The sequence below is a fragment of the Vitis riparia genome, chromosome 4 (genome assembly GCF_004353265.1).
Source record: "Vitis riparia cultivar Riparia Gloire de Montpellier isolate 1030 chromosome 4, EGFV_Vit.rip_1.0, whole genome shotgun sequence".
Lineage (NCBI taxonomy): Eukaryota > Viridiplantae > Streptophyta > Magnoliopsida > Vitales > Vitaceae > Vitis > Vitis riparia.
Genome location: NC_048434.1, coordinates 14,822,951 through 14,845,206, shown reverse-complemented (window position 1 = coordinate 14,845,206; position 22,256 = coordinate 14,822,951). Strand labels below are relative to the sequence as shown.

General features: G+C 37.6%; 1 protein-coding gene across 1 annotated transcript in view; it reads right to left on the bottom strand.

Moving 5' to 3' along the window:
- The window catches only part of LOC117913123 (protein PIR), a 119,414-nt gene extending 97,781 nt beyond the window's left edge, over positions 1 to 21,633 (bottom strand). The window contains exons 1-6 of the mRNA XM_034828050.1: positions 21,449 to 21,633; positions 18,705 to 18,777; positions 14,120 to 14,184; positions 13,858 to 13,935; positions 12,194 to 12,313; positions 12,026 to 12,096 (exon numbers count right to left, since the gene is read on the bottom strand). Of these exons, the coding sequence (XP_034683941.1) occupies positions 12,026 to 12,096; positions 12,194 to 12,313; positions 13,858 to 13,935; positions 14,120 to 14,184; positions 18,705 to 18,777; positions 21,449 to 21,502 (461 nt within the window). The 5' untranslated portion in view covers positions 21,503 to 21,633. The remainder of the gene's footprint in view (positions 1 to 12,025; positions 12,097 to 12,193; positions 12,314 to 13,857; positions 13,936 to 14,119; positions 14,185 to 18,704; positions 18,778 to 21,448) is intronic.
- Between the last annotated feature and the right edge of the window lie 623 nt (positions 21,634 to 22,256).

Genomic DNA, 22,256 nt, shown 5'->3' with positions numbered 1-22,256 from the left:
GTTATGGGCTTTGTCAATGGTTAAAAAGTTACCATTTTCAGTCATTATTGTTGTCACTTTCCAACAGTCTTTAATGTGGTCAGTAATCAGTCCAACTTTGTCATTTTCAAGTTGCATTTATTGTGTCTAGTTCCAAGGAGTTATAAGTCCCTAGAAAAGTCTTATATAGTAGTTGATTAGTCTTTTGGAAGGAATCAATCAATGAATGAATCTTCAGCAGCCAGTTTTTCCTTTGGGAGATGCAAAGAGTACTTGGGTGTGAAGCCTAAGGTTTCTAAGAATAATTCCTAAGGTCCTTTCATTATACTCTCCTTTCATTTTATTTCCTGTACTGCATCAATATTTGGTATCAGAGCGAGGGTGATATCATGGTTACACAATCTGGAAGGAGTTTTAGAGGAAGATTAACTGATAGCCAGCGTGATGAAATGTTGATTCGGATGGTGGATCAGCTTGATAGCCTCCACATCCGGCTAAGTAACGTCAAGACACGAATATCTCAGCCCACTAATGAGTCATCACATGTTGAGCAAGGGGAAACATCTCAGGCTAACAACCAGGAAAATGCGGAGGAGCAAGACGCAATTCAAGCACCACAAGACCCTATGTCTGAATGGGCGAGAGGATTATTCGAAAGAAAACATGAAGTGTGCGACACCGCTGGAGATATCACAAAGAAAGTGAGAATGGAGGTTCCTGATTTTGAAGGAAAGGTAGATGCTACTCAATTTGTTGATTGGTTGGCTGCAATTGAAGAGTACTTCGATTGGTATGACATGATGGATGATCGAAGAGTGAGGTTTGCTAAAATGAAACTGGTGGGCTTAACAAAAGTTTGGTGGACAGGTGTTGAAGGAAACATTAGAAGGATGGGGCTACCACCAATCAGCACATGGCAACAGATGAAGGCTAAGCTTCGGGAGAAATATATGCCTACAAATTACTATGATAAGCTATGTGACCAGCTCATTAATTTGAGGCAGAACAACATGTCTGTTGCTGAGTATATGCAGACGTTTGATGAGTTAAAAACAAGGAGTCAAATAGTAGAAGACCCTCAACAAACACTTGCAAGATTCAAAGTTGGATTAAGGCCTGAAATCAAGCGGGAGTTGCTGCATCAGCCATTATACAGCTTGGAACACGCCTTTCAAGTTGCATTAGACATGGAGGAATACGTGGGACATTCATTCCATAGGAAGCCAGGAGCTATGACCATGGAATCTGCCCAAAAGAAGCTCCATGACACAAGTTGAAGTATGAAGCCAGGCTTATCTCATCCATTTAATCCACCTACAGGGTTTAAATCATCTTCTTCTCAAGTGGCTGGTCCTAAAGGTAAGGGTATCAAATGTTTCAAGTGTCAACAACCTAGCCACATGGCATACAATTGTCCAAAGAACTTGCATATTGGGCTGGAACATGAAGAGGAACTAAAACCACAGAAGGATGAGCAAAACGAAAATTCATTTGACTATGGAGTCTATGATCCTGCTGACTTGGTTGACGAAGAAGTGGACATTTCTCTAGCCTCTGTTGTGAGACGTATTCTTGCAGCCCCTAAAGTTGAGGAAGAAGATTGGCACTGAATTTCTATTTTTCAAATGTTAGTCCGATGTGGGAGTCAAGTTCAAAAACTCATTGTTGACAATGGCAGTTGTATGAATGTTGTTTCAGCCTTCCATGGTAGCGTCTTAAACTTCCAGTTGAGCCACACCCACAACCATACATGGTAGCATGGATAAATAACATGTCTATTCCAGTAAATCAACGTTGTCTTGTTTCTCTCTTTTGTGGTGTTTATAGTGATTCTATTTGGTGTGATGTGATCCCTATGAAAGTAGCACATATCATTCTTGGTTGTCCTTGGCTTTATGATCGAGATGTGCATCATTGTGGGAAAGAGAACACATAGAGCTTCATGTTTAAGAACCAAAAGGTTGTGTTGAAACCAATGACTGCTGCTGAAATGGGAAAATATCGGATTCAAAAGTCAACAAAAGTTGTTTAAGGCATGAAGAGTTCTCTTCATATTCTTACTAAGAAGAAGTTTCAACATGAAAGCAAGGAAAATGGGGTTGTATATGCTGTTATAATGAAAGAAGTTGGCATAAAAGATGCCGGCAGCATTTCTTCTATACCTAAGAAGGCCACTGAACTGCTTAACGACTTCTCGGATATAGCTCCAGCAAATCTGCCTAGTGAGCTGCCCCCACTCCACAACATTCAACATTCTATAGACTTTATGCTAGGATCTCAATTGCCTAATCTTCTAGCTTATCGTATGAATCCAATCAAGTATGCAGAGCTGAAAAGACAAGTGGAGGAGCTGCTGTCCAAGGGATTTATTCGCAAAAGTCTAAGTCCTTGTTTTGTCCCCGCCTTACTAACCCCTAAAAAAGATGGCAGCTGGCGCATGTGTGTAGACAGCCGTGCAATCGACAAGATAACTATCAAATATCGATTTCCCATTCCTCGGCTTGATGATATGTTGGATATGATGGCTAGTTCTTGCATCTTTTCAAAGATAGATCTGAAGAATGGGCATCATCAAATATGGTCTCTATGAGTGGCTGGTCATGCCTTTTGGCCTCTCCAATGCTCCTAGCACATTCATGCGCTTCATGAATCAAGTGCTTCAACCATTTATTGGCAAGTTTTTAGTTGTTTACTTTGATGATATTTTAATCTACAGCAAGACTGAGGAAGATCATGTGTTCCATTTACGACAAGTTATGAGAATCCTTCGACAAGAGAAGCTCAACATAAATCTGAAAAAATATTCCTTCATGACCTCAGCTATCATGTTCCTAGGTTTTGTTGTTTCAGCCAAAGGGTTAGAAGTAGACCCTGATAAGGTGAAAGCCATCTTAGAATGGCCAATTCCTAGCACATTGCAAGAGCTACGAAGTTTTCATGGGCTGTCCACATTTTATCGACGTTTCATCATAAGTTTCAGCACTATTATGGCTCCTATCACTGATTGTATGAAGAAAAACTAGTTTGTTTGAACCAAGGCAGCAACAAAGGCTTTTGAAGAAATAAAGGAGAGGCTAACTAAAGCACCTGTTCTACAACTTCCCAACTTTTCAAAAGTATTTGAAGTAGCTTGCAATGCATCAAATGTGGGATTTGGAAGTGTGCTCAGTCAAGAAGGGCATCCTATTGCATTTTTCAGCGAAAAATTGAATGAAGCAAAGCAAAAGCATTCAATCTATGATAAAGAATTCTATATTGTGGTTCAAAATTTGTGCTATTGGTGTCATTATCTCCTTCCACATGAGTCTGTTTTATATTCTGATCATGAAGCTCTCAAGTATGTTAACTCTCAAAAGAAGCTTAACCATTGTCATGGGAAGTGGGCCTCTTTCTTACAAGAATACTCCTTTGTTATTCGGCATAAATCTGGTGTTGAGAACAAGGCAGCTAATGCTCTTAGTCGAGTGGTGTATATTCTTTCTTCTATGGCTATACAGGTTGTGGGATTTGATTTGTTGAAGCGGGATTATAATTCTTGCAAGGATTTCAGCATTATATATTATGCCTTAGCAGCAGGGACTGCAGGAGCATATCCAAATTTTTTGTTGCATGATGGATACCTCTTCAAAGGGACCCGCCTTTGCCTATCTGACACATCACTTTGAGAGCAAGTGATATGGGAATTGCATTCTAGAGGAGCAGCTGGTCATTTTGGAAGAGATAAGACGATTGCAATGACAGAAGATCATTTTTATTGGCCAAGTCTAAAAAGAGATGTGACTAAAAATGTTTCTAAATGTCGCACATGCCAACCATCAAAGGGAAGGAAGAAAAATACTGGACTGTACATGCCACTTCCAGTGCCACATGAGCCATGGCAAGAACTAAGCATAGATTTTGTCCTTGGTTTGCCAAAAACTTTCAGGAGACATAACTCCATATTTGTCATGGTAGATCGTTTCTCTAAAATGGTGCACTTTATCCCATGTTCAAAGACTTTGGATGCTGTCCATGTTGCTAAACTGTTCTTCAAAGAGATTGTCTGACTACATGGTTTGCCCAAGACTATTGTTTCTGATCAGGATGCAAAGTTTATGAGTTATTTTTGGAGAAGCTTATGGAAAATGCTGAACACAAAGCTGAAATTTTCTTCAGCTTTTCACCCTCAAACTGAAGGCCAAACAGAAGTTGTTAACCGAAGTTTAGGCGATCTACTTCGCTGCCTAGTTGGTGAACATGTTAGTAATTGGGATCAGATTCTTCCTATGGCTGAGTTCGCATACAACAGTTCAGTAAATAGGTCTACAGGTCGCAGCCCCTTTGAGATCGTGACTGGCTTGCTTCCTAGGAAGCCTATTGATTTACACGACCAAGTGTTGAAGCTGATGCTTTTAGTAAGCATATACTTGATTTACATGAGGATGTTCGAAGGAAGATTGCTCTTAGCAATGAGAATTACAAGGCACAAGCTGATTTGAAAAGGAAGGTTGCTGATTTTAAGGAAAGAGATATGGTTATGGTAAGGATAAGGCCTGAACGATATCCTAAAGGTAAATACAAGAAACTTCACTCAAAGAAACCATAGAGAGTGCTCAAGAAAATTAGCTCCAATGCTTATGTTCTTGATTTGCCAAAAAATATGGGTATTAGTAACATCTTCAACATTGAGGACCTCACCCTATGTTCTAATCCTGAAGATGTTATAACTAATGGTGGCCCCAATGCTCGCTTATCACCAGCTCCTCGTTTAATGGCAAAAATTGAAGATGTTATTGATCATCAAATTGTTTCAACTAGAGGAGGGGGCTATCAAAAGTATCTTGTCAAATGGAGAGGAAGACCACTTTCAGATTGCACATGAATCACAGAAGGGGAATTCCAGCACTTGAATCAAGACCTTTATGAGAGATTTCATGCCTTTAACTCGTCAAGGTCGAGTTTTCCTAAGCCAGGGAGAGTTGATAGAGACGAGTGGCAGACACCTTTAAAAGTTTATCAGAGGTGCAAAGGAGCTGGCTCCAAGGCCCAAGCTTTAATTTGGCACTCTGTAGATGATAATGGGCTTAGTTGGGATCTTATATAAGTCAATATGGGTTCAGCTTAAGTTATGGGCTTAGTCAATGGTTAAAGTTACCATTTTCAGTCATTATTGTTGTCACTTTCCAACAGTCTTTAATGTGGTCAGTAATCAGTCCAAGTTTGTCATTTTCAAGTTGCATTTATTGTGTCTAGTTCCAAGGAGTTACAAGTCCCTAGAAAAGTCTTATAAAGTAGTTGATTAGTCTTTTGGAAGGAATCAATCAATGAATGAATTTTTAGCAGCCAGTTTTTCCTTTGTGAGATGCAAAGAGTACTTGGGTGTGAAGCCTAAGGTTTCTAGGAGTGATTCCTAAGGTCCTTTCAATTATACTCTCCTTTCATTTTATTTCCTGTACTGCATCAGAAACTATAGATAGGAATTTGAAGGTTGGTAGGGGAGCCTGTGATCAACTCCTACAGCTGTCTGTGAAAGAGATTTTTTTCTCAGGTTCAGGAGGCACATGCCCCACACCCCTTGTCGCCCTCCCAACCCTCTTGATAGAAGTTAAATTACAAATTGATGCTGTCGTGAACTCTGAACCTCATATATAAGATATCATGATTTAGGAATAATATCCCAACATCAACTTCTTTTTTTCTTTTTTTCTTTTTTTTCTTTTTTTTTTTTTTTGATCAGAAACAAAGAAGATTATATTAATAAAAGAACAAATACATGAGAGAAAAAGAGACAAAAGAAATAAAAAAACCAAGGGAAGGATGAGAGGTCCTTCCTACACAAATACCAAAGAAAACACCCAACAATAGAACTCTAAAAACAAAAGAAACCCCAACAATCTTCAAACTCTTGAAACGCAAACTCCAATCCAGTTGAGTTGTAGAATGCTTAGAGGAACTCCTCTAAAAGCTTCAGTACAAGAAGCCCAAAGAGAGGAATAAAACCGGATCAAATCCCAAACCGTCTCTTCCGTTCTCCCTTTATCCTCAAAGATCCTGTTGTTTCTTTCTTGCCACACCATCCAAATCAAAGTAAGGCAAGCAATTTGCCAAAGTGTCTTGCCTCTTAAAGATTTCCCCAAGCCTTTAAAAGAAATAACCAACATGTCTTCAAGGCTCCTTGGAGGGACCCAAATCATACCTACTAGATTGAACAACCTGTGCCAAAGTCCAATGGTAACTGGACAATGAAGGAAAAGGTGATCAACCGACTCTCCATTTCCTTTGCAAAGAATGCACCATTGAGGACAAAGGGCTTTGTAGGGTCTTCTCAATTGCAACTTGTCATTAGTGTTTACCTTCCCATGAGCTACTAACCAAGCGAGAGCCTTAACCTTTGAAGGGACTTTTGAGCTCCATAAAAACTTGGCCGGAAGGAACATTAAAGGACTTGAAACTCTTGACAAGGCATAGAAAAAAGATTTCACTGAAAACGAGCCTGACGAAGACAAAGACCACGCTCTTGAGTCTGATGAAGAAGGGGAAAGAAACACAGAATTTAGGGAAGACATTAATCCCTGAAGGAGATCAATTTCTGAATCCGTTAGATTGCGGCGAAAGTTAAAATTCCAAGACAATGGTAAGGAATTGCCAAGAACATTTGAAATAGTGAGGTTTTTCACAGAAATAACTCTGTAGAGATCAACAAATTGAGAACACAAAGTTTGGTTTCCCCACCAAAGATCTTCCCAAAACCGAATTCTCTCCCCATTGCCCACCACTAGGTGGACAAAAGGGGAGAACTCCTGGAAAACTTGAGCAATAGCCTTCCAAGGACATCTGTGAGACCATCTAACCACCATGTTGGCGTCCCATCCATTAGGATGTGTCCCATATATACTCGCAATAACCTTATGCCAAAGACCGCTCCTTCTCTAGGGAACCTCCAAAGCCATTTCCCTAAGAGGGCAATATTTCTCATAGAAGTCTTCCCAAAGCCCAAACCTCCCATCTCCTTTGGTCTACTAACAACCTCCCATCTGATTAGGTGATCTCTCTTCCCTTCCCCGGCACCAGACCAAAGAAAATCCCTTTGCATCTTCTCAATCTTTGAAGCTATAGATACAGGGATTTTAAAAAGGGAGAGGAAGTAGCTAGGGATGTGAGACAGACAAGACTGAATTAAAGTAATCCTCCCTCCCAAAGACAAATATGCCTTTTTCCACCCATCCAGCCTCCTCGAAATTCTCTCAATCATTGGATCCCAAAAGCCTATTGTCTTTGGGTTCCCTCCCAAAGGGAGGCCTAAATAAGACAAAGGCCACTCTGATACTCTGCACTCCAAAACCAAAGCCAAACTAGACAACACCTCCTGCCTAGTGTTAATACCTGAAATGGAGCTTTTCTCTAAGTTGATTTTTAAACCAGATACTTGCCCAAAAACCAAAAGGATAATCTTAAGGTTTTGAAGAAGGTCCAAAGAGGCTTTAGAGAAAAATATGGTATCATCAGCAAACTGTAACAAGGACACTCTAGTCCTATCCCTCCCCACTAAGAACCCCTCAGTTAACCCAGTTTCCTCAGCTCTAATCATCAACCTACTTAGAACATCTGCTACTAGAGTAAAAAGGAAAGGAGAAAGAGGATCTCCCTGTCTCAAACCTCTAGAGGCCTTAACCCAACCCTTTGCATTCCCATTAACTAGGATAGCAAAACTAGAAGAAGATAAACAGCCCCTCATCCAAACTCTCCATTTCGAGCTGAACCCCTTCCTTTGAAGCACATGATCTAAAAAGCCCCAATCCACATGATCATAGGCCTTCTCAAATCAATTTTGAAGACAACCCCTTCCTCCCCTGACCTTCTTTTCTCATCCACCACTTCATTGGCTATCAATACAGCATCCAAAATTTGTCTCCCTTCCACAAAGGCTCCTTGAGAGCCAAAGATTGTTTCATGAAGAACTTTGCGTAAACGCCCTGATAAGACCTTAGCAATTATCTTATATAAACTTGTAACCAAACTAATAGGTCTATAATCTGAGATTTTAAAAGTTTGGCTTCTCTTTGGCACCATAGCAATAAATGTCGCATTTGTACTTTGATTTATTACCCCCTTAGTGTGGAACTCAAAAAACACCCTCATAAGATCCTCTTTTATCACATCCCAACACTCTTGATAAACTGCTATAGTAAAGCCATCAGGGCCAGGGGCCTTTTCCTTATTCAATTGGAAAACTGCCATTCGAACCTCCTCTTCAGAAAACGGTCTATCCAACCAAATTGCACTCTCTTCAGAAATAGGGGCCCAATCAATCCCTTCAATCTTCCAAGATTCACCTTCGGGTTTGGAGTAGAGATTCCCAAAGAAATTTACAATCTCCTCAGAAATAATCTCAATGTTATTTAAAGTCTCCCCCCTCTCAGAAATCAAAGACTTTATGAACTTCCTGCTTCTTCTTCCAGTGGCCACTCTGTGAAAAAACTTAGAGTTGCAATCCCCTTCTTTAATCCACTTAACCCTAGATTTTTGTCTCCATTGTACCTCTTCCTTCAATAACAAATCCTCTAACTCCTTCCTTCTTAAGGTCCTTTCCGAAACCAGATCAAGATTTAAATTCCCTTCTTGTTCGATTCGATCAATTCTGCCTAAGTCCGTAAGAATGAGCTTTTTCCTCTCTCTTAAATCTCCAAAGACCACTACATTCCACTCTTTCAACTTTGATTTAATAAACTTTAATTTCCTCATAAACTTGTAACCTTCCCAACCTTCAACCGTACACTCTTGCCACCAATCTCTAAACTTCTCTTTAAACTCAGGATGGAGCAACCACATATTCTCAAACCTAAAAGGAGTCGGCCCCCATTTTAAAGGATTAGTTTCCAAACAAATTGGGCTATGGTCAGAGGTCCATCTAGGAAGGGCCTCTTGAATACTTTGAGAGGAAAAAGAATCCCACTCAGAAGAGAACAAAACCTATCTAACCTCTTGCAAATAGGATCGACTTGCATGTTTGACCATGTAAAAGCCGCATTCCTAAGAGGGGATCCAACAAACCACTTTCCCTTATAAACTCGTCAAAACACCTCATGTTGGTTGTTAACCTAGAATCACCCATCTTCTCAGATAACCTCCTGATCACATTAAAATCCCCTCCTACGCACCACCTTGGGAAAGTCAGACCATGCAGGTCTTGAAGCTCCATCCAAAAGTCCTTCCTCCACACAGCCTTATTCGGGCCATACACTGAGGTTAACCAAAAAAACCCTTCCTCATCAGAGTTCAATTTTACAGTAACAGAGAAAGATCCTAACACCTTCTCTGAACACTTGAACTTAATTGAATCCCACAATATCACAATCCCCCCCGACGCCCCGCAAGCAGGAAGAGCAACCCAATCCAGACTTTTACCTTTCCAAACACTGCTCACAAACCTCCTATCCCAAATTTCACGCTTTGTTTCCTGAAGCATCACCACATCTGGGTTTTGAGTACTTAAAAACCTTCTCACAGTCCTCCTTTTCTTCCTAGATCCTAAACCTCTTGTATTCCAACTTAAGATCTTCATGAAAACAAAAACAACCCAACACAATCTACACCCAAAACTAATCCTCTCCTCCAGTTCCAAAGTCCTTTTTCTTCTTTCTTCTGGAATAAACCTTGTCCTCAGAGAAAGCACTCTTGTTCTCTCCTTCCATACCTTTTCCATTATCCCTGACAATTCTAACCCTCAAACTCTCCAGAACCGACTGAACCTTGATCATCTTCCGAGGCGTAAGCCCCTCAACCTGAAAACCTTCCAAATGGAGAGTGGAAGGTTCTAGCACTGGGACCGAGGCCTCACCTGAGACACCACGCACCTCAGGGTTGCTAAGAGTTTCCCTAAGGAGAGGCTGGTCTTTAGATTTACGGTTAGAGGTTTCTAGGGGCACCACCACACCTTCCGAACAGGACGCACCACCACGATGGTTATTATACACCACAGGAGAGATAGAAACGGAACCACGCTGAACGGCGTAGCTTGACTCCAACGGAATCGAAGAGAAAGACTGACAGCGAGAAGGAAGAACCAAAGAGACAGAGGTTTCGGGAATAAGATTTGGCTCAAAAGCCCCAGACAGAGGAAGATCTCGCTCAGAAACAGCTGAGAAAGGGGTACGCACCTCATTGAACAAATCGCATTGCAAAATCCCCTCTTCTCCCTCTGCCTCGCCGGTAGAATCTTTGGGTGTTTCAAAACCAGTGGAGAGATCGCTCTTTCTGGAGTGAGATTTGCCCCGAGAAGCGTCTCGATTTGTCTCCAGTGAGCCACCTCCTTCTAAATTTCGCTTCGGGGTAGAAGACGCCTCCTCAAAACTCGGCGGCCCACTTCTTGCTCTGCGCCTTACGGAGACTGAAGATCCTTTCGGCTTTGCCGACACGTGAAGAAGAGCTTCCGACATTTTATTCTTTGCAGTGAGCCCTGGTCTTAGGAGCTTTGAAGACGAAGATGCACCTGGGCCGCCATTAGAGGATCCTTTATGGGCTGGACCAGCTAGGGGCCCACAATCTTGCGCCTCAAATTGGGCCCATTCACAACGGGCTTCAAGGGCGTCTGGAGTTGGCCCGATATTGCTTCCCGCCATTGGGCCCAGCCTCCACCTTCCCTTTCCTTTCTCCCCTTTAGCCGATTTTGAATCTGAAGAACGAAAATGGGAACGATGACGAGGCAACCAGCTATGGCTCTCAAAGGTCCTGTCAATAGCTCGTAGCCCCTCAGCGTTCTGTGGCTTCTGAAAGACGCAACCCCCAGCTGACCTCAGCTCGTCCTTGCTGCGATTCGACTCAGGCCTGATAGAGTCTTCTCCGTCATCTTCTCCGTCATCTTCTCCGGTGACTGTAACTGCAACCATGTGTGTCCACTCTCCATCTTCTACCTCTAATAGCGCTGGAAGCACTACATATGGAAGCATCTCCACCCACAATGTTACCTTCGTCAAATCAACAAGCTTTAAAGATTTCCTCGCCACCTTCGTTACCCTCCCCCACTGCTGCAAAATGTGTCTCAACTGCACCTCATCCCACATGTGGAAAGGGAGACCTCTTAGTTCCAACCACCCCCGTTTAAATTTTCCATTAACGATTGTATTCTCTTTTGGCGACCATCTCCTCAGAGCAATAACCTCTCCTCTCGCAGTGAAGCTCCCTTGATCTTGAATCCACTGAGCTTTCCTTACAGATTCCACAAAAAAACACCCTTTGTAAGCAGAAATGGGTGTTACAGACACCATTCCTTTTATCCCCACTCTTCTCGCTATAATTTTTCCAACCTCATACCAGTCTCGTATTTTCCTTTTACTTTCACAAACCACAGCTCTTGCCCATTTTCCAACTGGCATCTCTGCACCAATCCTCATTCCTTTCTCTGCAACCACATCAGCATAGGACCTCTCACCTCTATACATTCCTTTGCACTCTTAAGGCTTTTTTTGCTTCTCCTTCGAATCTCTTTCAGCTTGTTGGTTAACTTTTATCCCCATTGAGACTAAGAGCCAGAACCTCTCACAAACTCTCCCCAAGACAAGTTAGTGAGATTCAAATACATGGTGTTTCAAAGCAAAATATCCATCTAACAATAGCTTCAAAATTTTAGAAGGAGAATCTTAGCAATAGAAAACAAGAAAATTCCCATTTTCCTTTGCTTCCCATTTTATTTATTTCACATTTAGGTTAAAAGTTCAGAACTTGAGCAATTGGTGAAAATATGCAAAATGACAACTTAGCCAATTAGAAATAATAAAGTATAAAAAAATTTTCATTATTTTCAAAACTACTTTCAACTGATATTTCAAAACAAATTTTGATTGTTTTCTAATTTCTAAAAACCATATCCGTTTATTTTTACCAAACATGTTTTTAAACTAAAAGTTATAAAATTGTTTTTTATTACATTTTTAAAAACCTATTTTTCAAGTTGTTTTTAGAGAAGATAATCAGACAGACTTTATTTTTTATTTCAAATGACAAATACAATTACTTCTGCCTATCAAAATATATATGCATACTTATACTAACAAAAAAAGAGAGAACATACCAGAGATGAGTTATTGTAGGGCCATTGATGCGCCGCTCAGGCCTAGAAAAGCGTTGCATATCAGCTGCTAGCTGCATTAGAAGGTATCATTTTTACGTGCAAGTAAGAACTTAACACAAGCTAACTAGTAGGAAAGACTAATAAAAAGAACAATATGAGAATTTATACTTTGGATGCAGCTGATGCCTGCCATCTCTGAATTTCACGCAAACGACTCATCTCCAAGTCAAGCACTTGATAAGTTTCTAAATACAAGTCAGCTTGACTTTGTTTCATAGAATCAGGAAGCTGCCACATTATTTATAACCAGAAATATTTCAATAAGGAAAAGAAAAGGCAAGCACTGGAAAAGACAAAACAGCCAATTATCTACATGTAAAAGCACAAATGATTATTTCCTTGATCAACCAACCGTGAGTGGGGCTGTAAAGCTCAGGTAGTTCTCATTAGAATTTTGGTTGATGTACAAGTTTACTCAGCTCTATATTCTCACTGGACTTACTCAGGTCCAAACTTGGTAATAAAAAGTATGCATGACCCAAAATGCAAACCGGAGTAAATTATGATATTTTATTAACTTTAAAAGGATATCATTCAGAAAATCAAAGTTGGAAAATTAAATGGCTCTGTGGCATGTAATTTGATTTTCCTAGACTTAATTAAGAGTTAAGGTAGAATGGACTGTAGAAAACTCCTTTTGTTAATCCAATCCAATCCAGTAAATTAACTCACATCAGTTTTACTGTTAGTAGATTTAATCAGCATTGCGACGAGACACACCTGGACCACCAACTTCAATGTTAAATATTACATTTCGCAGCTCCATGGACAGTCTCATAGTCTCCAACCAACTGCAGTGCAGAACAAGATCTGGAGAGGTATTTGGTAGGGGTTTTCAAGACAAACTCACATTATGTAGAGAAATGGTGAGAGGATCATGCACAATGGTGGCAAAAACGAATCAGCTTCCAGGTATCACCACCTTAGCATCAAATACAGAAGCTATTATTGGAGTTGGGGGTGAGCGCGCGCGCGCGCAGGTGTGGGTGTGGGTGGGTGGGTGGGTGGGGGGACTATGATGCATACCTCCAATGGCCACAAACCATAAGTCAAAAAGTCTGTTATGGGACTAAAATAGTCTCAGCCATGAATGGATTAAAAATAAACCCAAATAGAGCCTTGGACATGAAAATCCAGGTCAAGTTACCATCAAATTGTGAATCAAAATCCATGAGTTGTTTATGCCATAACAGGTAGGCATCTACATACCTAGGTCAAGGCACACTTCGGTTAAGGGATTTCAGATATGAATTCATGAGCTACAAATTACTGGGCCAACAACATTCCACAAAAGGAATCTATTTCTATTAGAATGTAATATCATTGTTTATGTGCATAGATATACATTTGTTGAGTATAAGCTTTAATAATCTCCATTGTATTTCTCCAGATGATGTAACTTGGAAACAATGTTGTGAATCTCAAAAAATCCTATGTATGCATTTTTCTTTCTTTTTTTCTCTCTCTCATAAAGACTCCTCATGCTACTTTTTACTTGCTTTTTGTACAATTTATTTTTTCTTACAAAAGAAAAAGAATATGTTCACTTTCACATCATACTCAATGGTTAAAGTGCTTTCATTTTTTAGAATATGGAAAACAAAAATGACACTTTTTAAGGAAGCATTTTGGAACCGGTTTCTGAGAACATGCTGCAAAACATGTGCTATGTATCTTTTTTATTTCTTCTATTTTTGATAACAGAGAATAGTTCTCAGTTCCACTACCAAACAAGCACATGGATTATTTTTAAATCTAAAGTAGGAATTAACCTGAGGAAGAGCTTTGACACAACTGCGATATGTATAAAGTACTGACGCCATCTCTTTCCCTTCTTGAATAAGGCTATTCTGCACATGTTCCCATGTCAACCATTAAAACACAACAAAAAAATATATGGTAGGAGAAAATTATCACCTATTTGCAATCACATTTAACACAAGGAATAATCTGGTCAGATATTAATTAATTACATGAAAAAGTCCAACACTTTTGTAAGACAAAAAAAAAAGGAGAAAAGGAAGAACTACATACCAGCTGATTAAGAGCTTTGGTGTCTTCCGATAGAGAGAGACGGTATGCAGAAACATCAGTGTACTCTGTGAAAGGAAAGAATCATCTTTGTACTTCAATGCAATATATTATACTTGTTGAAAAAGAGAATAACTGAATAATAGAAGAAAAAAATAAGTGTAAACAAACATGAGGTCATCCATTGCTAGATGAGTCTCTCTTATATATTAAAAAGATAGAATATATAAATTACAAGTTACCTAGAATATATAAATTACAAGTTACCCCTCAGGCATAAATACCCTTGGTATTATATTTCACACCCCCCCTCAAGCTGGGGCTAAAATATTTCTAAGACATAGCTCAGAACACACATTAAAGAAGGCACATTTTCCCAAGGCTTTAGTGAATATATCTCCAACTTGATCTTTTGACTTGACATGAGGTTTCTAACTCGTAACAATTTCCCTAATACAATGACAATCTATATCAATGTGCTTGGTTCTCTCATGCAAAACTAGATTACTCAGCTTGATTATCACAGTACATTGTCATGGATTTATCACGTGAGAAACCAAGCTCCTGCAGAAGCTTCTTAAGCCACATGAGTTCAGAGGCTATATGAGTCATTGCTCTGTACTCTGCTTCAACACCAGACCTCACCACTACATTTTATTTCTTACTCCTCCATATGTCCAAGTTTCCACTAACAAAAGTAGAGATCCAGTAGTAGTTTTATATCAACAACAGAATCTGCCAATCAACACCTGAAAACTAATTAAGTCTAAGTTAGGGTTAGGTGTTTTATATATATAACATCTAAACCTATTGTACCTTTTAAATACCTCAAGATTCTGCACAAAATCTCCAAATGAATTTGATTAGAAGCTTCCATAAATTGGCTTATAGCACTGACGGAGAATGTGATATCAAGCCTTTTAATTGTCAAATAGATTAGTTTTCCAACAAGATTTCTTTAACACTTTTTATCAAGAAAATCAAGATGGCTTTCACCTCCACGTTTAACAATCAATCCCATAGGAGTTTTTACAAGTCTAGAGCCTAATTTACCAGTTTCAATGAGTAAATCATGTATAGACTTCCCTTAAGAGAAAATTATACCATCTTTTCCATGAGTAACTTCAATCCCTAGAAAATAAAGCAAAACCCAAAGATCTTTGGTTCAAAACTTTCCCTTTTGATATTTCTTTACCTGCTCAGTACTTGCAGTGTTCTTCCAGAAACCATAGTGTCATCCACACCCATGACAAGAACTATAATACTATTTTCTCTCCTCAAAAGAAAAACTAAGTGACCTGAATGCTTTGAAATCCAAAAGATATTGCTCAACTTATCAAACTAGGCTAACATGGTATGTAGATCAGGTTGGTTTGTTTAGGAGATACTCCCTGCATAGATGCCTCCTCCAGTGGGCATCATCAAGTTAAATTTTAATGTTTCTTTGGATAAACCAATACAGTTAGGAACTAGAGGAATGAACATAGATCACCATGAAACATTAGTGACAGCGTTCTCCAGAAACTCTAGGGTGGGCTTAGCCATCAAGGCAAAGGTATTAACTTTGTTGGAAGACCTAAAGTTAGCGAAAGCTAACAGTCTATTCACCCTTTTAGATGAGGGAGTCTCCAATAGTCCTATCTCGGATAAATTGGAAGGAGAAAAGCTTGTAGAGGTTTGAAGAGTGGCTGCCCCAAATTTTTTTATCTTGCTTTAGAGTTGAGGTGCTCCTTTTGTTGAATTCCTCAATAGCTAACCATATGGTGGATAGGTTAGCAAAATGGGAAGCCAATAAGTTTATCTCTTTTGTAGGGGATTTTCTAACCTCCTAACTCTTGAGTTCATAGTTATATTCACTTTTGACTTCCATTGATACTTCTCACTTTTGATCTGAGTTATGTAGTGGTTGAATCTAGGGGAAGAATTTCTTATCCTTCTTTACATTTAATATTTCATGGTAATAAAATGTTTGTTCCATACCATAAAAAACTTATCAAATCAGACCCTCGGAAACTATTTTAAGTCATAAATTGCCTTCTTTAGTTTGCAAACCTTGACATTGGACAACCCCCCACCACCATATGTACAACAAGGACATCCATTGCCCATAAGGACACATTGCATAATATATACTAACAAAGCATGATATTTCTCTAAGGAAGCCCCAGAAAATTCTTTTTTAACCAACACCTGTCAGAGGCTACAAAACATTGATCCCAAGGCTTCCACCGACACCTTCATATCAAGGAAGATCCTCGGTTCTTTTTCCAATCAAATCAGTGAAATGATGGCTAGAAAATACAAGATTAAAGGATTATTCCCCTCGACTATCATCCAAGCCTTGAAAAGGAATTCCCATCATACTATTGAATTTACATGGGGCAACTCAGCAGATCCCTGACCATATTGAAGAACCAAAACAGTGAGACAAAGAGTGCATAAACTGTCCTATCAAACTCGGGACATGACACAAAAAGCCAAACAAAGCACTTTGTAAGGCCTTCAGCATTGGAGATTCCTATTGGTATTCATTTTCTTGTGGGAAGCTTGGCAGGTTCTAGAAAGAAGTTTCCAGCAAAGTCAAAAATGTTTAGCTGCTATTAGTAATGACCACTATATCAGTTGGATTTAAAAAATGTTTTTCTTCATGGGGACTTGGAAGAAGACTACATGGAGTTACCCTAGGACTCAAAGAAAAAGTGGGAAAAAGGAAGGTTTGTAAATTAAAGAAGTCTCTTTATGGCTTGAAGCAATCACCAAGAGCTTGATTTGAAAATTTTATTAGATCTAGTTGAAGAATGGGATATTTGCAAAGTCAAATCAATCACACAATGTTCTATAAGTAAACCGAAGGAGGTAAAATTACTATTCTCATTGTCTATGTTGATGACATTATAGTAACTAGAAGTGATGTGGCTGAGACAAATAAGTTGAAAGAGTCCCTTGCTTGTGAATTTGAGATACAAAAAATAAAAAATAAATAAATAAAATAAAATTGGGAAACTTGAGATTCTTTCTCAATATAGAAGTTGCCAAATCAAGACAGGGAATTTTTCTATCACAAAGAAAATATACATTAGATTTACTAAAGGAGACAAGAATGTTGGGATGTAAACTGAGTGACACTCCCATCGATACAAATCATAAATTGGGAGTGAATATTGAGTGCAAGGTTGCAAATAAGGAGAACTATCAAAAAAAATGGTTGGCAAATTAATCTATTTGTCTCATACAAGGATCAATATAGCCTTTGCAATAGGAGTTGTCAGTCAGTTTATGCATAGCCCAAATAAAAATCATATGAATGCAGTATTTAGAATTTGGAAATATCAGAAAGAAACTCCAGGAAAGGGACTTCTATTCTCAAAAATTGACATGTTAGAAATTAAGGTCTACACTGTTGCAAGTTGGGCAAGTTCAATTAGAGATCATAGGTTTAGATTTGGCCACTGTACATTCCTTGGAGGCAACTTGGTAAAATGGAGAACTAAGAAACAATCAATTGTGGCAAGGTCAAGCACTGAAGCAAAATTTAATTCTCTAGCTCTGGGAATATGTGAACTAATATGGCCCAAATCCTTAATGCAAGAGTTGAAGATAGCTAACAACCATCCTATGGTACTCTATTGTCATAATAAAGCAGCTATTAACATAGCCCACAACCAGTTCAATATGACAAAACCAAGAATGTGGAGATAGATAGACATTCCATCGAAGAGAAACTTGAGAATGGCCTTGTTTGCATGATATATATCTCCTCTGATAAGCAACTAGTTGATGCTCTTACAAAGGGACTACCAAAACAAAAATTCCAAGAAATAATAAGCAAGCTAAGAAAGAACAGTATCTATGAGCCAGCTTGAGGGATAGTGTTGAAGATCCTGGAATAGTCTTCCAGCTAGCCACCAAATTATTGAGAGAATCTCTAGTTGTCTTAATTTTTTCCCTTACCAATATCTTGGTCAATTATTTCCTATTTCTTTCCATTTTTTTTTTTTTTTTTGATAGGTAAATAGAGCATGTATTAGGAGCGCCTAGAAGCAGCGAAAATAGTACACACGAAGTATACAATCAGAACACCCAAAAAACTATTTCTTTCCAATTCTTCCTGATTTGTATAATATTTTCTTACTTCAGAATATCTTGTAATTATACTACCTTAATTTTCTTTGTATCTTTGCCTTTAGTCTAGCTAACTCGTGTATAAATAGGTTATAATTATTCTCTAATTAATTGAAGAAGTGAGAACATAATTTGCAGCACAAAGCATTCCATTTATCCTAGTTTTAAGTAATAGTTTTTCAACAAAAGCATCACGAATTTACAAGAGCACAACAAGAAGCTAGATACCTTGCATGATGTAGATGTTTGTATTATTTAGGAAACAGTTACTTAATCACAGATATATCAACAGTACCATGGAAAATTAACAAAAATAAAACACAAACTTTCAATATACAGAATTAATGATACTATTCCTAGCAAGCAAGATTGATGAAAATTATGCTTTGCTCTCCAAAATCCTCGAGAGCATAAGTTTCTATTTCAACCAAAGTTATTTCATATTAAGCCAATTCGAAATACATACCAATTGGACTCTGGGTTGCACCTCTTTCAGTGGAGATCCAAACAGCGGGTCCTTGAACCTCTGGTTGGTCATCCTGCAAAATCATTCTAAAATATAAATACAAATACATAAGATTTCAAAATTAGAATTCAAACTTACCCAGTGGCCAGACCAAGCAATTAAAGGATGCCTATTTGTTTGAGTTAATGATCTAGTAGTTTTATTATTTTCTTTAGCTATAGGTCTTTGGCTCAACTCAAGTACTGTGTGCAGTCTTCTTTTTGCCACTGCCTATATCTCATATTGACACAAAAATATAATGAGTCACAAAATAGAGTTTACCTCACCAAAATAAATAAATAAATACAAATATAAATGAAGAAAATAAAAAATCAAGAGAAGCTCCTTGAGTATTGAGGCTTAAGTAGGAAGTTTAAGTCATTTAGGTTTCAACTTCAAGGTAGAGGCAATCTTGATGAACATAAGTTATGCCTAGAGGCTCACCATATGCATGAAATGTGTCATATACTAACCAAACATAAGAGGTTTTATCACAAAATGGGACTGAGAATTTCTTTTATGGATACTCTATTACATTTGACTTAATTTTCTCTTATTTAATTATACTTCATTATACTTTTCACTAACACTTCATGTATTATAATTTAGCCAAAATTAAAATAATAATAATAATAATAACAACAACAACAATACCCTTTTAAACTTCATTAGCATTTAGGATGTGTTGATATATTAAGTTTAGTTGGCAATTTTATTGCATTTCTTACTAACTAGGATGCAACATACTTTCTTGGGTCTCATACATGTCAACTCTACTTTGGACTAATCTAGAGACAACTTCGGACAGTTTCAGTGTCGGCAATATTCGAGGTATGTATGCATTTGAGGTTACTAAAATTTATGGAATGGCTGCAATATGGTTTCTAAGCATGGATTATGGTGAAAAGGCAGAAAAACAAAGTCAAGATTGCGTTTTTACATGGATCATTTGAATGCCCAATAGGGAGCATTCAAAGGTCCAGTCAAATTTTCAAACATCCCTTAGGGAACGTCCAAACATTCAACCCATTGTTCAAACACTCCTTACAGGCATTCAAACAATGAATGTATTTTTAGTTCAATTTCATCCATACATTGTGTTTTCAAGGGTAATTTTGCAACATTAAAGATTTAATTGGTTTCCAAAATTATTTCAAGCTTTTCTCAAGTATTAAAGGATTATTTTGTTGCAATTTGGGAATTGGAGAGAAGATAGCCATACGATAAGTTGGTTCCCACATCTCTCAAAGCTTTCAAGTTCTTTTTTGAAATTATAATTAGGATGCAACAAAAATCAAAGACTCGCATCACATAAACTTCAATAAGGACTTCGAGCAAACCACTAAGGAGCACGAGGGAGTATTACATTGAGAATGTGGAAAAGGAGTGTGAGTGTTGAAGCTATAAGACCCTAAGGAGTAGGTGCATCTAATCAAGAAAACTATGTGTACCATTTTCTTATATTTAGTAGATTATCCAACAGTTGAGAGACCATCCACAGTTTTTTACACCTAGGGTTTTAGATCATTTTTCCACCTTATATCCTATGTTTGTTTGTGAGATCGATTTTTCATTTGCATGAGATTTATCAACTTTTAATCATAATTGAGATAACTATAAAGAAAATTAAAAAGTTGAGATTAATTGCTCGGACTATCTATTCACCCCCTCTAGGTAGTTTCTTATCAAGAAAAAGTTCTTTCAAGATGCTCAAGGGAAGGTAATCATAGAAGACTGAAAATTTTATTTGCTTTAAAGCCTTCAAATTCCTAAATATTTATTAACAAACTGCTTATCAAACTCAAATTTGCCCTTATAAGATAGAGAAATACAAGATCAAATAAATCTCAACCCAAGAACACTTTTAATCTTAATTGAAATCATGTATCAGCCATCGGAACAAGGTTGTTGCATAACTAAAATCAAAAATCAGGAATCACAGTCATTGGTATGAGCAATATATGTATTCTTTTACACAATAATATACTTCCACACTCACAAAACAAACATTCATTATCGCCGATTCCCCAAGTGTGAAACTACAATCGTTGAGAAAATAAGTCAATTAGGTGGTTTTTAGCAATTCTATTAAACAAATATGAATCCAAAGTCATCTAGGAAATCCAGCTCACCGCTAAAAGTCTTGTTTGCAAACCAAGAAAACAGAGAAAAAGGGGTGGAACTCAAGTAAAATGGTGCTAAATAATGAAAAAACCAAAATTCCAATTTCTTACAAGTTGGACTTTCCATAGAGCCATTACCATAATCACCAAAGTATAAAAGAAACAATTCCATTCACCAAATACCTCAGATCACCCTTAAACCCCGCTAGCCAGCATAGAAAATCGAAAATTGATCTATCAAATTGAAAATCCTTAGGTCCAAAATATCGACATTTATCCTATAATTTCTCACCAGTCAGAATAAAAGAACCAATTAAAAATTTTAAGTTCCTAGAAATTAGGTGGTCCACAGTCATTGCCATAACCACCAAAGTATAAAAGAAACAATGCCATTCACTAAATCCCTAAAATCACCGTTAAACCCTGTTTGGAAGCCTTTTAAAGAGAACATCAAAAGCTTACTCTTACAAAGATGAAAACACTAAGTCTCAAAATCACAATTCATCCTGCATTTTCTCAGCAAACAAACAGAACACTAAACATTAGAATTTCTTTTTGGTTTTTTTTTTTTTTTTTCTTTACCTCCAATGAGAAAGTTGATAGTGCTGCAATGGCTTCCTCCACTGGAACCGCCATGAGACTTCTCTTCTTCAGTTCAAATCTACTAAATTAAACCATTTTTTCAGCCAAATTCAAATGAAATCGTTGCATTTGAGATCTGCCAACAAGTTCTGTTTTTTTTCACTCACGGTTCTCACCTAATGGAGACGACTGGAGGGTGAACCCAAAAGCGGCGTCGTTTTGGAAATGTTGTCTGCTCCTTAAAAATCTTTACCCTAAAACGACATCGTTTTGGAGATGTAGTCCGTATCTTAAAATTCTCGCAGTTGTTACACCAGAGGGCTGAAGTTACTATATTGGACATTCGTTGTCAAAATTACATTTTTGGCCATATTGAATCATAACTTATGAAATAAGGATGCGAATGCATGAATTTTAATAAAATATTCAAGTACGAGATTTTAAGATTTGTTTGGTAACAATTTTAGAAACATTAGAAACAATTATTAAAAAATAGTTTTTAATTATTTTTAAAAATAAAATTTTGTTTGAAAATTCAAATAAAGAAAATAGTTTTTCACTTACTATTCATTTATAATCAAATTCTTAAAGTATATTTCACATTTTCAATTATTTATAATAATATTTTATAAAAAGAAAACATTTTAATATACTTTGTTTTCTAGAATAAAAAAATTTAAAAACATATTTTACAATTAGAAAATAGAAAACGGTTTTTTGTTTTTAAAAAATAAAATAAATTATTTTTTAAGAACATCTTTAAGTCATTTTGATTTATTTTCACTTGTATTTTTAAAATCATTTTAAA